The sequence below is a fragment of the Diuraphis noxia genome, unplaced genomic scaffold, assembly GCF_037042655.1.
Source record: "Diuraphis noxia isolate RWA-SAM2 unplaced genomic scaffold, SU_Dnox_SAM2 contig0002, whole genome shotgun sequence".
NCBI classification, from domain to species: Eukaryota; Metazoa; Arthropoda; class Insecta; order Hemiptera; family Aphididae; genus Diuraphis; species Diuraphis noxia.
In genome coordinates this window covers 75,159,891-75,178,924 of record NW_028301712.1, presented here as the reverse complement: position 1 = coordinate 75,178,924, position 19,034 = coordinate 75,159,891, and the positions used below count along the sequence as shown (strand labels likewise).

General features: G+C 26.8%; 2 protein-coding genes across 7 annotated transcripts; one reads left to right on the top strand and one right to left on the bottom strand.

Annotated features, from left to right (window-relative positions):
• The first annotated feature begins 312 nt into the window (after nt 1-312).
• On the top strand, nt 313-18,809 carry synr (BH3-only protein sayonara). 4 transcript variants are annotated; one of them, XM_089221591.1, is made up of 10 exons: nt 313-790; nt 7,541-7,664; nt 14,202-14,434; nt 14,520-14,634; nt 16,649-16,775; nt 17,708-17,894; nt 17,975-18,119; nt 18,209-18,322; nt 18,432-18,527; nt 18,614-18,809. In XM_089221591.1, exons 2-10 carry the CDS (start codon nt 7,629-7,631, stop codon nt 18,746-18,748), a joined length of 1,188 nt encoding a protein of 395 aa, XP_089077717.1. In that variant the 5' UTR covers nt 313-790; nt 7,541-7,628; the 3' UTR covers nt 18,749-18,809. The 4 variants fall into 4 exon arrangements, with proteins under 4 accessions (XP_089077717.1, XP_089077716.1, XP_089077718.1 ...); XM_089221590.1 differs by lacking the exon at nt 313-790 and adding an exon at nt 7,332-7,425; XM_089221589.1 differs by lacking the exon at nt 313-790 and adding an exon at nt 7,335-7,483.
• Nucleotides 5,120-9,963, bottom strand: LOC107162749 (uncharacterized). Of its 3 annotated transcripts, XM_089221595.1 has the most exons (4): nt 9,773-9,963; nt 7,066-7,179; nt 5,499-5,680; nt 5,120-5,329 (listed from the first exon to the last, which is right to left on the bottom strand). In XM_089221595.1, the coding sequence occupies exons 2-4, from the start codon at nt 7,067-7,069 to the stop codon at nt 5,153-5,155; spliced, it is 363 nt and encodes a 120-aa protein (XP_089077721.1). In that variant the 5' UTR covers nt 7,070-7,179; nt 9,773-9,963; the 3' UTR covers nt 5,120-5,152. The 3 variants fall into 3 exon arrangements, with proteins under 3 accessions (XP_089077721.1, XP_089077722.1, XP_089077723.1); XM_089221596.1 differs by lacking the exon at nt 7,066-7,179; XM_089221597.1 differs by lacking the exons at nt 7,066-7,179; nt 9,773-9,963 and adding an exon at nt 9,029-9,116.
• Nucleotides 18,810-19,034: the final 225 nt, after the last annotated feature.

The window sequence follows — 19,034 nt, the reverse complement described above, 5'->3', positions numbered from 1 at the left end:
AATTGATAAGCAAGAGATTCAGTGCCGACGTTTTGTCATTTTGTTCACGCTACTTAATATTATATTGCAAGATTTACCGTTTATATAATTACATACTGATACTATTCGGTTCTAAAATACCTGTCCGGTGACTGTGACTTGTCCTACCTACCTACCTTGAGAGAAAATTCCATTTATGGATTATTTACAAGAATTTGTATGTACGTGCACATAAATCGCACACGAATCGTGGTGATACACATAGTCATAGTACGTAATTTTTAGTACCTTTCTACCCATGTAGATATGGTTCTACGTCCACGTTCCTCGGTAAATACCTACCAACCTACCTAAATAATGCATTAGGTAGGTACCTCATATTACCTACTAATTTAAAGTACATAGGTAATGTATTGAACATTCGTAGGTACACGAAACGACCTTGGACAGAATATTATAGAAATGTAACTACTTGTGGAATGCATCATCGCCATTGAGGTTTATTGGGGAACACACTTGTATAAATTTATCTACACTCTAAACACGTCTTTAATATTGCAGTTACCTATTGACATGTTGTATGTTTTGGACGTTTAATTAGTATAACTTGGCAACATTACATACTAAACGATTTTAGAACAGCAATAACCATAGTTCATAGTTTTATTGAATAAAGAAGACTATTCAGAGCAATTTAACCCAACATTTATAAAATAAATAAAAAAAAAGTGTACTTGATTATTTAGTTTTTGCGTAAATAAACATGAATTGTGGCCTATATTATTACTAGTTTTCATAATAACTTTATTACGTACGTATATTATTATAATTAAAATATGTTATATTATGTTACACCTCTACTCCTGGGATCGTTCAGTTCAGCCCACATTAGCAATTATTCGGTGTAATAAATAATAGAACAATAGATCAATAGGTACCTAGCTACTATTAAAATTTAAAAGGTAGGTCCGTAGATACATAATATTTTGGTATACATATATGTACTTAGTGTTATTGGAGGTTTGGACACATGGGCTTAATAAATAATTTAGTACTTTTTTTTCGGTGGTTTAACCGATGACTCTAGAAGGCCAGAAGTGCTAGATGAGGTCATTATACTGTTCTATAAAATATGGAAAAATATATATATGTATGACCAAGGGAGGGCAGGGTCAGCTGAACACCCCTGAACACACAATAAACATTTTATTATTTTATATTGCTTATTACTAACCTATTAATGGCTATTATAATCGAATAATGCAAGTACAAAACATTCGGCACCATTATAGACCACAATCACACCGTGCCTATATTGTAAATGCGTATTATACAATTATAGTACCAAAGTGTATAAAAAAAAAAATGATAAATAAATACTTATATTGATTTTAAGTAATTTTTAATCTGTTTCAAGTTGGAGATCAATGACACATTATGTTTTTGAAAATATTACGGTATTTAAATATGGTTGTTTAAATAAATGCAAAAAAATAAAGTTATCAAAGAAATCAGACTCCGCCTATGCGGAGCTATTAACACTTATAAATTATACTTATATAGTTATATGTATCCAACTGTTGTCTGTTATTGTTATAATAACCCTAAAGTGTATTATAGGGCGTAGACACTTAGACGTATAGCTTCTATAAGTATATTTAGGTACTAAATATTGCTAAGTTAAGATAATTAGTAATTACTGCACGGTATAAAATCTTATGTAAAGAAAATATAAATTTTTTTTAGTAAGTGCTTATACTAAGAAATACGTTAAATACGTAGGTCATACCAAAAATTAATTTTTTTTTTGCTAAATGATTAGGCTCTTTATAAAGATACAATGGGGAAGCCTGTTTGCGAATTACTTATTATTTTTCCATACGGCCAACTGTTTTTTAGGCTTATTGTACTAACAGCAATTGGGCCTTTTAAGAATTACAATTATTATATAGTGATAACCATTTTACTTATTTTATTTTAAGGGTAATTTATTACTTGTACGAAAAAAAAAGCAATAGAATTATTTTAACACGTTTATACCTACTAATACACGATTTTTATATTTATTTTTAAACGTTCAACATGGAATATGCATTTAAAAACAAAAAGACTCTCTAACTACTCTCCAACTAAACTCACGCTCCCGCATACTCAAACCACTTTATTGTTTATTCTAACCAATGCACAAAATTAAAAACAAAAATAATAATTTATAAATCTATATAGACTATATGGACTTACGGACTAAAACTCTGGGGAGTAGTCAAAAAATCTAATACCAAAAAAATTCAAACTTTCCAAAATATTTCACTTCGCAAAATTACAAATGCCCCTTATTTCGTTTCAAATCTTACGCTCCACAACGACCTTCATATAAAAACAATTAAGAAAGAAGCCAAAACGTTCTACAACAGATTTCACCTCAAACTTGCGAATCACTACAATCCACTCATAAAAGCTCTCTCCATCCCAACTCTTCCTGGAAATCCACAACGTAGGTTGAAAAGATCATGGTGTCGTGACCTTTTCTAAATTAATATAATGATGCATATCAACAACAGCTAAAGTTTCACTAATGGGTGGCTTCTTTATTCTCGCCTGTTGTGTTACTTTTCTCGCATATGCTTATTGTGCTAAATTGTACAGATTGCATATATTACATGATAAAAAAAAAAAAATTAAAAATTAAAATTAAAATTAAATATTTATTAAATATTTATTTGGCGAAGTTTATAGCATGTAAACTGAATAATTATGGAACCTATTAGCAAAATATACAATATACAATATATTTAATCAATACTATTATAGGTATATAGAATATAGTAACAAAAATTAAGACTATTTAGCAAAAATTTACGTAATTGTATATGAATAACAAATCTGAACGAAAACAGTCTCCCAATATTACTAAGTAGGTACCTATATTTTATTATTTAATGATATTATGCTTATATTGCTATTTATCTTATTAATTTTACTATTAGTTTATTACGGTAAACTTAACTCATTTTTTCCAAAAAATTTGAATTTAAAAACGTCATTGTATGTATAAAATATAATAATATACGTAAAAGTTTGAAATCCCGAATGATATTTTAAATTTACAACAAAATAACTAAAATATAGTTTAAAAATGTATCATTAAACTATTAAAAACATTTTCTACAATAGATAGTTTTAAAATTGTATAAGTAGATTAGAAAATATGCTTTAAGTTATTAAAATTATAAGAATTTATTACCTATTAGCTATTATGTTATTTATTGATTAACATTAGTATCAAATAATTTTTATGAATATAAAAGGGTTGCAAGGCAGGTGCTCTATAATATAAATAACGAATACTAACTAGAATTTTAAATTCACGTTAATTATTCGTGTCCGTATAAATATATTTAGGTTGTTATTTACCATAAAACACGTTTACGTTTTATAATTTAATGATGAAATTTAAACGATTTTGAGTAGGTACATATATAATGTATTACCTTACTGTATAGTTGTATTTTTAATATATAGCAGATGTAATTTTTTCATAGAATGTTTTTCTTTTTTTTTTATATCCATGATAATCATAAGTAGCTAGGTGGTACCCATTATAAAAACAATGAATAAAAAAGGAAAAAAAATGGAAAAAAAAGATTTTATAAAATAATATATTATATAGATAACTAGATTTTTTTTATTAATTAACCCGCGTCAACATAGGCTATTGAGTGGCTATTTTTAGTAGGGTTCTAACTGTGAGGGAGGCTATTGGTTGGCTTGAAACACGTGTATGTGTGGCAAGGTTTTTACCTCTAAGAAACCGGGTAATAGTCATCTATCCAGGAAAAATGTTGTGTTCACATTGCATAAATGATCGCAGCAACTGCGCCCCGCCAAGCCATCATAAAATATTGTTTACATTTATTTTTTATTATGATTATAAATTTTGATAATGAATGTAAAAGGTCTTTAAAACAAGGTTGAAATAAGATTTTAATTCTGTAACCAAAAAATTCTAAAAATACTTTAGCAAAGTTTTCTTTTAATAGTTATATTAAGTTCGAATTTGAATAAAATTACATATTTAAATCTAGAATAACGATTTTAATTATTTGGTTGTAATTTAAAAATATTATTCTTGGATACTTGAAATGTTTACAGTTGGTTTTAGACCTTTTAGTATATTATTATACTTAATAAACAGTACCATTTCAAATGCTAATTTTTCTTTGTTGCAAAAATTAATTTAACCTATTGTAGTACACTAGTACCAATAAAAAGACTAATAGCAAAATCTCTCTCTCTCATTGGCATCACAACTCTTCCCGAGTTTGCACCTTTTCTTCCTAATTTGATATCCCTAGTTTCTCTAAATCCTGCTTTATACCATCTATCCATCGCTTCTTTGGACGTCCTCTTGGATAATAGCAAAATAAATAACTTAAATCCTTAAATATTTAGTAATATTATTGGCTGATCCCTTTTTCGATAAAAAGGGATTTTTTGTATATAATGATTTTATAACATTGAATTCAAATTTAACACAACATTACAATGAATTTCTAGACACCTAATGTATGGTAAAACGTTACCAGTTTGTGTGTGTGTATATCTGATGTTAATCTGTATATACACGTTTTACAGTGGAAAAATAGTCCAATCGTTTGACCTTAAACTGTTATCGTCATTTTTGATAGAAAATTGGATCTAGTTGGTACTCCTGGGATTTGAAAATATCTAGAATATTTAATAAATAGCAATATTAACGTAAAACCAGTTTTTGACAAAATTGATTTCGGATAATATTAATTAAGAACTGCTAAAAATCATTAAAAATATTTAAAATAAATTGGCAAAAAATTTTATTAGAAGCTTCTAAAGTTATTAGAAAAATAGTTTTAATATGACTTGGACTAAAACTAAATTATAAGTTCAATTTATTTTTGGTAATTTTTATTTTAGTATTTTTATACCTTTATATACCGGCATATCACTATGGATGTATTTTAATAATAATATTAAAATTTATAATACAATATAGCAATACTAATTGATAAACATTTATAATTAATGATAATTAATAAAGTCACTTCCACTGGCATATAATAATTTACTATACCCATTATTTTTTAAGAAAAAAAAATGTTAAGTCAATTAAAAATACAATTTATTAATATTCAAACTAATTATTATGTTGTCCATCAGTTATTGGAGTGACTGAAAGGTAAGTTAGTACTCCTTTTCCAGGTATTGGTTTTATAGCCACATAAGCTCGTCCGTCCGGAGACCAGTGCTTCATGTACACATTAATTGGTCCCATAGGCGGAAGAGATGGAACTTTTGATGCTACCAATTTTCCCTAAATAAAATATATTTGACATTCTATCAAAATCATTTAATTTCAATAATTTTAAAAATATATTTTTTACACAATCTTATTTTTAATTACCTCTACGACGTAATAGAAGGATATTATTATTATTTATTAAATAGTAAACAGATTGATTTTAAATTATATTCCATCTTACCATGGCTTCAGGGAAAGGCATTAAAATTGTTGGTGGACTGTTGGAAAATATTCCATGTAGAACACCAGCTCTAAGCATTATACGTAAATATTGAGCATAATCATTGCGAATTTTTATATTTTCTAAAGAATCATCTGACAACATCACCAATTTATGAACCCATTCAGTACAACGGACTCTGTCTAAAATTTAAAATAATGGTAATATAAATTATTATGATAATTAATCAAAATAATAAATGACTGATTTATGAATAGAATAGAATTAAAAGTTACAGAAGGGCACACGAATAATTTCAACAATTTAAATATACATAATAATTGTTAGATTAAATTACCAAATTCATTTTCCAGCTTAAAAGAGTTATTTGCTATGTCACGTAATGCGTATTTAAACTCTTCATTAAACTTAAGTGACATGATGAAATTAATATTTGATGATGAAATAAATATTCGTTATATATTTAAAAATATAGGTACTTTGATTCTATATTTTTGAAAGTAAATAATAATATCTTGTTATTCATAACAAAAAGTGTTTATTAGTTTTGCTAGTATATTATTTTGTTCATTTAATTTCAATAAAAAAGTTGTAGATGGCCAGACTAGTATATTTATAATACCTAACATAGAAGTTTTATTATTTTTACATAAAATATAAAATTGTAAAAAACATTTATTTTTCCACTATTTCTGTCGAATTTTGTGTTTGTTAATTGTTTGTACAGATGATACATTTAAGTGCCCACAATCATTATTTTGAAAACTTTTTTTTGTTTTTAAATAATTTGATGTCATTTCAAAACAACAGAATATTTATGAAAATAATAATATTTCTTACTATTTTTGATCAAAATCATTTTTTAATTTTTTACTTTTTTAAACAACACCATTAATTTTTAATTTCATATTCCATAGGAGAATATTATTTGGAGTATTTATATTTACCAAAATCATATTTTAGATAATTTTCACGTATAACATTTATTAGTTATAAGTTTTTAAAGTTTATAAGAACAGTGTAGAGTACATTTTGCGGTGTACCCCTGTACCATTCTACTCCACTTAAATAAACTTTAAAGTTTAAATGCTAATAAATAACAAGCTACTTGCTCTTACATTTGATGTTTGTGGATAAAAATATCCGTAACAATTAATAGTTAAAATAACTAAACATTTTTTATTGAAATGACGTCAAATTGTGTAAAAAAAAAATAGTATTGGTATAAGATGTAAGTGGTGCCTTATCCATCTTTTGGAAATAATATCGTCCAAGTAAAATTCAATTAATATTACTTAGTGTAGTAATGTAGTATGAATTATACGTTTTACCATTTATTTTTCACCTTAGACACCACCAAAATCAAGTTTAAAGTTTAATTGCCATATATTTTTAAAATTGTTTTTAAGTTTTTATTTATTTAGATTTAGACTAAAATATGTATAATATGGTATGTGGCTATATACCTACATATTATATATTTAAATAGAACAAAATGTTACAATCATCGCGCGTGATTATAGGAATACTTTTCTGGGTCATATAATATATCACTAGGTTAACGTACCCATATGTTAGTCATAAGCCCTTGAGACATCCTCCCTGTAATAGAAAAATATTGACCTATTTCCGTGAAACCCTATTATATAGTATGGTTCCTATGAAACTTTTCGGACAACACCTATAAAAATATAATATTTATTGAGAGTACACGTATAATTTTTTTACGAATGTAAAATATTAGTGAGTGTTTGGCAAGGCCGTATGTTGCTATAGCTACAAGCGCAAGTACACTACAAATAAAAATAATTTCAGTTTATACTTTACAAATGTACAATATTGGTTGCCTGCTACTTGCGCGTTAACTATATTCGATTGTTTGTACTTTTAGAAAAAAATAAATGTGTATTTAATGTCAAGAGATAAGGTTCTTTTTATTAATCCTTTTTTTCATATAACAGTCATAAATTACTATACAAATAGTAGTAATAATAATTTTAGCGTTAATATATAAAAACATTTTCTTAACTATAAATTTTTAGTTTATCAAGGTAGTATCGAAATGGAGGATGGCGGTTGGAAAAGAGGGGACATCACAAGCGATATGATAAACGAACTGCATAAAAAAATATGGGATGTGCCCCGAGCACTCAAAGAAGCATAATTGTGAGTATTTTAATACCCCTTGTAATTAAAAAAAAGTGGAAAGTATCTATATGTAGGTACTATAAAAGCTACTTACAATAATTATAATATTTATCTGAAATTATATGTTATCTCTGCTGAAAATAGTTCAAAATTATCTATACTCAGTTAAATACTTATTTTTTTTTAATATACAATCATTTATAGTAATAATTCATTAAAATAACACGTTTCAAAATTGTACCAATATTATGTAAAAAAATCATTAATTTACGAGAATCATACAATGAGTTAAATATGGTTATCATTTATCACTATCATGTGGTATTTGTTGTTATTATAGAGAACGATAATTTCAAACAAGTACAGATTTTTATCATTAGGTATATTTGAAACATACAGCTTATATTACTGTGTTGTGTGTAGTATAATTATAAATTCTAATAAAAGTATGATAAATTGAATTGATATTTAATATATTATACATTTAGACATATCTTATACATTGTACGCAATCCCAGTGTGTCTTGAGAACTAATTTATTTTACTAACTCATTTTATTAATTTGATATTATTAAATTTATTCTTTGTTGTATGACCATATGTGCACGTTTTACTTATTATATTTTTTTCGTTGGGGTAGGAAATGGTGTGTTTACATCTTATTTCTGGGGTATTGGGGTTCAGAGGTAGGTCCAAAAATAAGACTCAACTTAAAAAATTTCATTTAGATAGAAACATTTCTTATAATCAAATCTGTTTTAAATTTTAAAACATATTTTGTACACAATAGTATAATAATTTATCGCTATACGACCAATCAATTTTTACCTAAGTAAATTCTTTTTTTACCTAAGTAATCTAAGTAATTACCTAAGTAACAACGCCCTGGTTCTACAACCTTAATCTTTCTAGGAAATGCATAATATCGTTCTCCCGTCTTCGATTTGGTCACACACGACTTCCTTCTCCCCTCTGCACACTACACAATGATTCAATGATCTGTAATATTAGCCACTTACTGTTCATCTGCCCCAGCAATCCTAGCAATCAACATATCGTGACCACCTATTGTCTCCTTTGAACACCACCAAAATTCTTTTCGATACTATAAATATATTCTCACACTAATAAATAAACATCATATTGAATATATTATCTTTCTTTAACCATACAGGCTTTTTAATTTATAAGTATATTGTTACTATTCTTTTTTCTTGTAAACAACATCTATATTATGTTTACAATTATATTAAATAATTGTTTAAACTATTTTTAATCAAAAAGTTTAAATTAAAAAAATGTAACAACGTAGTATATATTTTAAAAAGAAATAAAAATACATTTATTGTTGTGGTTACATTTTAGGTTTTTAATTAACTTACCATTTTTATTTATTTTTGTGATGTAGCATAAATAAAATATATCATGAATTTTACTTTTTTACGACTTATATTATACTAATAATAGTGAGTAGATCTGTGAAGTGGCAGGACACACTTCGTGAAATTATATGAGAATATACTCCACTTATTGAGAAAATGCAACTAATCATATGAACTATCCTATTATTATACTATAAAATCTATAACGAAATTAGACTTTCGCGAATTTATATTGTTATGAAAACTTAAGTTATTAGAAAAATTCTTAAACAACAATTATTCGACTGATTTGATGGATGTATTAATTTCAAACATTAAGATAACTTATCTACAGTCCTGATTTTGATTACAGATGTAAATGTTAAATTATTAATTTTTAACTAAGTATTCACAGAATTATGTCGTCAGTTTCATCGTTTGCTTGATTTTTCATGATAGTTTTGAGACGATTTTGTTATCATGTTCTAGGTAAATGTATCTACGTGTTTTTTACTGCATGTAATACGTCATATTTATTATAGATTATTTTAAATTAAAATCCATTTTTTCAAGTACAAACACAAATTTTCAGCAGAAACAGTATTATAATAAATATACTAGGTACTAATGGAAAAATAAGTTTGAACTGTTTGTAAAATATACATGATACATCGCATGTTGTTAAAAATGTTTTTATAATATATGGTTTATAAAATATAGGATTTACTACAATAAATATTTCGCGTTCATAAAAATATAAATTACCAATAATATTATGTCGTCATTATGATTACAATAATTGTATAGACCATGCACTTCGTCAAAATATCTTTAACCTCATTATATGTTCGTGCACCTATTTTTTTGTTCGTATTTAAAAAAAAAACAATAATAATTGATTACAATTTAATATTATTCATATCATAACACAATTAAATTTAAATATATAAGTAATAATCAATAAATAACGATTAATGAACTGACAATATGGTCGGAATAATGATACATACCTACTCTTGTTTTTATAGTAATATCGGTTGTCCTCTGATTTATCACATAAATATATAATAATATAATATCAGTTGAAATATAAAACCCCGTCGAAACAGGTAAGCAATTTCATATAGGATAACTGATAAGACATGCCTACGTGACTACTGAGTAGTCGCTATACTCGAAGTGATGAGTGATGTAGTAAACTTAATTTTGGGTATTTAAATTATTAATCCTTCATTAACACAATATTATATGCGTAAAAAAAGTGTTTTGAAAATTTGAATTTTTATTATTTTCTAAATACCATCTGGTTATTTAGAAAATAATTTTTTATTCAAAATGTACATATTTGACAATTCTCTATCTATAATTAGTATATGCATCATAAAAATAATAGACATCATATTTGTGTTGGTTTTCTTGAGATTTATATTAACACAAATATGATGTCTATTAATTATTCAATTATGATGCATATTTTTTTTTTTTTTTTTTTTTTTTTTCGTAAGGTTTAGTTCGGACGCCTGTTTGGCAGAATTTCTATTGGGGCACCCGTAGGTTTCTGCCATGCCCCGGAGTGGAGGATGGCGGCACTTGTTCTCCGGACATCGTGACTTGCCCGGAGAAAAATGCCGCCCGATGGTTGAGGATCGAACCCGGTTCGGCTGAGCCACAGCCGACGCGTTAGACCACTCGGCCACCTCGTCCTGCACATTCTAATATATAGATAGAGATATGATAGTCTTTCTCATACCAAATTTAACAGCTGTAAACTAGAAAAACATTTTTAGTTTCTATAATTTTTGTTTTCTATTTTTGGTTACTATGAGAACCTTGAAATTTAATGATTATCCAGAAATTTAATTTTAAGATTATTCCATGTCAGTCTTGTAAGGTATTTTAGTAAAAGAACTCGAATTCGTATTTTAAATACCTACTTTTCAAAAAGTACTGTGGGTTAATAATCAACCAAAAATCCTAACATTTTGACAAAAAAATTAGACGTGTATATTTTGTTAGTCACACCAAATGATATGATGTAAAATGGTCTATAAGATTATTAAGATTAACTTAAAATATGAAAACCCGGTTCTATTGGTTAATTTTAAGGTTAAAAATGTATTTATATATAAAAAAATAAAATTAGGTATTTAAAAGTATTTGTATTCATACTCAAATCATTTTTTTACTCAGTATTTAAATGAATTTTTTCAATAATTTCAAAATAAGTATCTGTAAATGTTCTTGAATACTTTTAAAAAGTATTTTATACGAGACTGTTCCTGTAGTTATAATAAGCTTTTACTTTTTACTCATATATTTTTAGATTAGATAATTAGCTACTTAGCAGTCAGCTTTGAACAAAATTATTTATTAAAGCTTATCAAAATTAAACGTACACACCCCAGCTGCAGCTGCATGCAGCTGTAGCTGTAGTATGTCAATCAGCTTTTATAAGTCAATGTTTTATATTCACAATTCTTTATTTTATTATTAAGTATATAAAAAATTTATTTACGTTTATAAATGAATTTTAAACAATTATTGTATTAGGAATTTATAGTAAAAAATATAAATATAGAAGTTTTTGATGCAAAAAATGTATATTTTATGATGTTTAGATGTTCCCTAGCAACCTAGCAAAAGTATATTTAAACACATGTGCTTATAACGAAACAGGTCGACGCACTCATCCAGAAAAGGTTTTTAATATACAAACTGTCAAGGGAAAATCAATCAAAAGCACGAAAATTAATAAATAAAAAGGGTATTTTATATAATTAAATGATTGGTAGAACGAAGGACACAATATGATTCGCATAGATAATTTTTTGGAAATAAATACAATTCGCATGACTTTAAAGACCCAATATATTATGTTATATATATGTAGGAAATTATTTATCAGATTAACAGCGAAGTCAACATCGATAATAATATTAATATACGATACGTACTATAGTAGGTATTACATATATACCTAATATTTTGTTTTGCAATACAAATCTTTAACCTTAGTTGTACACTTGTACTTGTCTAAATGATAAATAGAAAGTTGAAACTATATGATAATGTCTAACTGTAGTTAGTAATTGCGATAATATGTCATATCATCGTAATTTTCAAACAAGGTTAAAGATTATTACAGCTTATAAGTATTATAGGTGTATGGGCACGGTTAATTACTTTTAATTTTTTACATAACTGATGTATGAAAACACATTTATCGCTGATATAAAAAATTCCTTATCTCAGAAATTATCGTCATGCAGTAAACAAATATGTAGGTATTATAATTCAACCATTGTGGGACATAGTATAAAACTATTTAATTTATACATATATTAAACAAATAATAAACTAAAAAAAGTAATTGATGGAATAAACACAATGTATAAATTGCAACATTCATGCATGTGAGAATATTTGATTAAGTGGGGGGGATTTAACCAAATTAAAGTCTTATTTAAATAGTACGCAAATTAAGTATTGGCATAATTTCCTCATAAGTATAGGTAATAAATATCTAACTATATTAAATGAACCAACACGAACATATTATGTTTATATGTTTATTGAAATAGTTTTTGATTTTTTACGCTTTAGTTATATAATATGCTTATTATTCATGTAAAAGAAAGATAGTATAAATAAATAAAAACTTGAGTATCTGTGAGTTTTAAATAACAAAAAAAAATATATATATTTTATTTTAAAATAGTAACCGTAGTTTCTAATTTGCCATTTAGTATTACTAAAAGTGAGAAGAATATTTTAAATTTTAGATAGTGCCTTATACACTTTTGAACTCTATTGTCCGATGCTCATCTACTGTGTATCAATGGTTCTCAGAGATGGTTAATTGTATTTAGTATTTCTTTTATACAAGGAAAATTATTTAAATATAAACACTTATCTTCTAGGACAGAATATTTTCCTGAGAATTTTAGAATTATTTTGAGTGAGTAGTTAATTAGTTCTAAGTGTTTAAATTTAAGACTAGTGGTGTCGTGAAGTAGAGTAGCGGAAGGGTAGGTATCCCTCAAAATGATGGACCCACTGCTCCGCTCATCAGCCCTTCAAATACTATTATAATTTATAAATAATCAACTTGTCATAGTCATACAAAATTTGATTATTAATTGGTATGCATGGGAATTCTCAGAAAAAATGTCTTTGTAGTATAAAATTAAAATGTGTGATATCATTGAAAAAAGTAAAACTTAAAGAACAATGCTGGAAACTATTTTTTTTATATTTTTCACTGATTTGAGCTGTTTGGATTTTTTAAAACTGCCATGGTTCTATCTTCTATATTTATATTTTTTATATTAACTCTTGTTTTTTTTTTTTGTATGCTATTTTAAAATTAATCTAGTCTATAACACATGTAACTAAGAAATGTATTCGCTAAAGTAAAAGTAATTGCAACGAACGAAGAACGCCTTAGTCGTAAAAAAATTTTCTTTTTCTTTTTGTTATAATATAGCACCATTACGTACCTATATTGCCTATACTTTACGCCGTACAATTTATCAATATAAGAATTCTGAACATTTAATAGTATTAAAATATATTATTAGGTATATTATTGAATCATTGAATATATTCTTATGTATGCAATCGTTATAATCAAAATTAAATGTACGCCTATGTTATATCTATATAAAATATGTTTAAATTTAACTTTAAATAATTTTAAAATTAAAAATTATTAGTTATAAACTATAACTAATTTTAATTACTAAATCACTTCTTAATTAGCTGTATATAATAATATATAGCAGAGATAATCAATTAATATTTTTGAAGGGCTACATTAAAAATCTGGAAATTGTTCGTGGGCCATCAAATTTACAGACATAAATAAAAACCAATGATCAAAAATTATAAATTACAACCCTAGAACGTATAACATTAACAGTTTTTACTTTTTTTTTGTTTTCGGGCCTGATAAAATTAATTCACCAGCCGCTTTTGACCCTTAAGCCGTCATTTTGCGACTCCTGATATATAGGATTAGATTTTTTAAATCAGCTGAGATTCATCATAAGTTCATGTTCAAATTTTTCTTTAAGACTTAAAAATATTGACCTACTATAGTTATCTATTTGATTTCCTTGACGGTCAAATAAGATTAAAGTATTTGCTAGGTAGTTGTTTTATGTTTATGTAGTTGTTTTATGTGCATGTATAGGATAACGGAATGGGTTCTAGAGAATCTGAAATCGAAGCATATCAAAAAATAGAGCGTGACATTGCTAGAGAAGAACAAGCTGCACCGGCTCCATCTTTAGGTCACGAGATGGCAAAACTGGATCGTTTTATCACAGATATAGAAAATCTTATGAGCCAGCTTAGTCAAGAACGTATAACGGATATTGAACTGACATCCAACGACCGATTTTCCCAAAGATATTTCAATTCGAGGTATAGCATGACAAAATGTTATTCAATACTAACATATATTCATCATAAGTATATGTATATTGACGCGTTTCTACTTGATGTTCAGAATTGTAGATGAAAGCGACAATGCAATTAGGACCGTCATGGCAGAATTACGAGTAAATTTGAATCAAATTCTTGCGATAGAACACGAAGAATTCATTGCAAATCTCAATCGAAAAGTAAATTGTGTTTTTTTTTTTTAATAGGTAGGTTCATAATAATTAGTTACGGAATATGACTAAAAAATGATGTTGTATAGGTACATGATTTTCTTTGATATAAATTAACTTCTAACAATAATACCTAGTAACTATTTATTTTTTCAAGTAATTGGACAATATCAATCATTTCTGTTTGTAAATAGTTATAATTAATATTATTCAATAGTATTAGTCACTTCTATCTCAATAGTCCGATATAAACGATAAATTGTTAATACGACTGTACAATTTATATTAGAATACTTTTATATATATATATTAGATTCTTAGCGGAGTGAGGAATGTATTGATTTTACTATGATGAGTGAGTTATTTTTTTTGTATCTGTCATCACATTTTGGGACAGTAAAAGTGTTTCAATTTTTGACTTCGGTACCTCGTTTGATCAGAAAGTGAATCTAGTTGGTACTTTGGAGGGTCAAAAATTCCCAATATTTTTCTTAATAGTTGGGATAATCAAACTAAAAATTAAGGAAAAAACGGGAATTTTTACTCACAATCAATTTTCGACAAAATCGATTTTTGTTTTTGATGTAACTTTAAAACAAATGACCATCGACACATGACATTTTCATTGAATGTTTATATAGATATATTAAATAGTTGATAAAATTTTCAAAATATTTTGATTTGTTTTGAGCTATTTTATGACATTTTAATTTTTCAACTCTTTTAGTTTTTTTTTTCTATAAATATCGATAAAAATATATTTATTGGGTAGAAAAGCTTGAAAATTTATTTCAAAACACCTAACATATTGTTACAATAGCAGTTGAAAAATAAAATGTCACAATTGTTTTTTATAAGCAATTTTATAAGTTCATATTTTGACTAAATACGTAAAAATTACGGCAATGTTCAAATTATCTTATATAGAAATTCATAGAAATTTTTCTTTTTAAATCTAAGATATGATAATTTTTAATAATCTATAATATATCCTAGAAAGATAAACCGTCTCCGCTCAGAATCGTTTTCCGTATACAATGATATAATATCATTGGATTCAAGTTTAATTCCATCCATTACAGTAACCCACTTGTAATTTATACTGTACAGCAGAGCGACATCCACGACTTACCCTTTTTTTTTATGAATTAAAAAAACAATTACATCAACATTATGTTGATCAGTTATATATTATGATTCATTTCCTATTTAAAGATGATAAACTGATCATTTTTTAAATATTTTCTGATAACATATAAAAAGTCACTGGCGCAATACTGCTATATTATTTTAAATGTTTATTCGTTACAATTTTTTCTTTTTTTTCATAACATAACGCTTATATTACAGTCAATTGTTTTGAAATAACTATATAACGTAGACTGTAATTTTTTTTAATTTAAAATAAAGGTTTTAACAGCTAGGTCATTAACCTTCGGTGGTATTTACATAATAATTGTTAATGGATAGTTTAGTTGTGATTAATAACGACATAATTATGGGGTTAGTAGTTTTTACAGAATTCTATATAGACTATAATTATACATTTAAAAAAACAGAATTTTAATCATACCATTGTAATTGCGTTAATTATTGTTTAAATGTAACATTTTACTACCAACTCACAAACAGTCTATAAAATGAAAATATATAACTTACATTTTGATCACTCGTACTCCAAAAAACTATTGAATAACTGTTTCTAAACAGTTTTTTTTTTTGAGGTTTGATGTGGCCCGGTATCTAGTTGCGTAACTCAGTTGCGTATGCTCTTTGAGTGTACACACCGGCCAGCATTACTAGCTCTCAAATGGCCTTCGTGACTACCTGGGATTTTTATTTTCTTAGCAATAAAATTCTTGCCACAAATACATACATTTGTTCCGAATCTACCGTCTCCTTCTACAAACATAGTTCCCGAGGTTAGAATCAATAAAAAATAAATGTTTTCATAGTATTCCAGTATTATTAGTGTGTTATCACTCATAAATAATTAATACGTCACTATGATTATGTATTTCAGTCTTTAAAGCTTCACCATTTAAATTGGTTAAGTCAAATGAGAGCTAGAAGTGAAGAAGAAATATCAAAACTTAGCGTAAGAGTACAACATTTACAGAAACTTTATGAAAGTCAAGAACTAATAATTAGTAAGAATTAATACATATTTTTATATTCGATTCCATATAAATTATTAATTACATTTTAGATATTATATCATGAAAGCTTAAAATATATTTTCTTACTCTATCAGAATTACTATACATATAGTTAAAAATACTCTTAAGTTCTCACTACTTTAAATTTAAAATCAAGTAACAACTTACGTGTATTAAATAAATTTAAAATGTATAACTACAATACATACTACATATTGGTCACTATTACTTAAAAATATAAATCATAATGTGAAAATATATAATATAAATAAGTTTATTGTCTATATGTCAGTGTGGCACCGAAGTCCTAAAAATCTAGAAGGGTGAAAATTATTTGAAAATTATTTCAAGAGGCCCAATATCTAAATATCGTCAAAAAATGGCGTACCACGCGTGAAGAGGAAATTGGTCAATACGAAGCGGCCCTATCTTAAATTTTCATATGTTGGGCCGTAACATAGGGTTTGACATATAGTATATGTTATAGGTATGTTTCACATTATGAATTATATTTGGTAGTAACTAGTAAGTCTCCACTACATAGCTAGGAGTAAATAGTTTTTACAATTTAAATTTATATTTACATCAATTATTAATGATAAATTATAGAAAATCAAGTTTTGGGTTTATATGCACACATTATATTTTTAGAAATTCTCGATTGCAACATAATTAACATAGTTCAGATTTTACCAGAGTCGTGAGCTCAAGATCTATAGTGACTATAAAATTAAATTGATAATTATGCAAATTCAATTTTTAGCGAGTTATACGTGAAATTAAAATGTGATTTTCGGAGAAATATCCCAACGGAATCTTATAAACTCTAGCGTTATGAAATCATAATTATCGATTAAGTCCAATCTTGATTGTTTATAAATGTTAAGTAGTAGGTAATGAGTTTTATACATTTATTTACACAGGAAATTTAGCTGGGAGTAAATCATCGAATACTGTACAATTGGAACGAGAATTGGACAGGGTTCGCAGTTACCGAGACACGTTAGTTAGTGGTGAATTGTCGTGGAAAGACGCCACGTTATTCGCCCAAGACTCTGCGGATTATAGCCGTACAGCATATAATAGTTGGCATTCACTGCGGACCGAAGAGTAAATACCATTCGTTAATTCGTTATTTTTTTAAACACATCACTGTTTGTTTTAATCGAATTTGCATCGTTATACCACAGAGACGAATCCACACGATTTCGTCAAGCATTGAAAACTAGAGATTCGATGCACCAAGCTGCTCTATGCGTTCGGATGGCACAGACCATGTTGCCCGGTGTTCAATTCCCGTATTGTACTTCAAGAGAAGTATTTGCTATTCTACAAGTACCTATACCTATACAGAATAAACGTCTAAACGTGGCTTAATAATATTGCAATTACTAATTTTGTCTTAACTACTATTTAATATTCAGGTAATCGAATACTTGTTTACTGATTTGCAAGTTTCCGAAAGGTTTGGTCATGCTCTCGAAGTTTATAAAAGCTTTAACAAAAGAGCGACGGCATTGACTCAGTGGCTAAAACAGGTTAGGGCATTCTAAATCTAATATATTTTTGTCTGTTTTCATCAAGTTTAAATTGTATCTAAAATATGATTTATAATATTTTGTGATTATTTCAAAATGATACGCGTAGACCACGGATGAAACAATTCATAAAGATGTAGAAGAAGTGGACGAGCGTATCAATGATTTGGCTAACACACTGAGCCAAGAAAGAACAATGATCAGGGTGAGATAAGAATTTTCGTATACATTTAGTTTTCACATTATTTAAGTTTGTGTACATTTTCTGTTTTCACTGATAACTTTTGTTAGACAGAGTTTCGGGAGACCAATCCAGAACGGTACAACATACTAGGATCTCACCAACGCATTGTTACCAAATGGCTAAGCGATACTATAGGACCTAAAAAAGAATATATTGATCTGCATTCAAAATTTCGTTTATAACTTATTACATTATATTATAGTCTAAAACGTTTCAAAATTATAAATACTATGTTATTCCTTATATTTTTGTGTTATTTAACCCTGATCCTGTGTATTTTTTAATTAGTTAAATTTTTTTCAAAACAAAAATAAAAATGTACGATTGTGATTACATATATAGGTACCATTATAGACTATAGTGTTGCCTGTCAAACCTGGAAGCTTAGTTGCCGTTTCTAGCAACCTATTTATATTTTAGATAATACATATAGTAAGTATCTACTGTACAAATAAAAAATAAATGTGT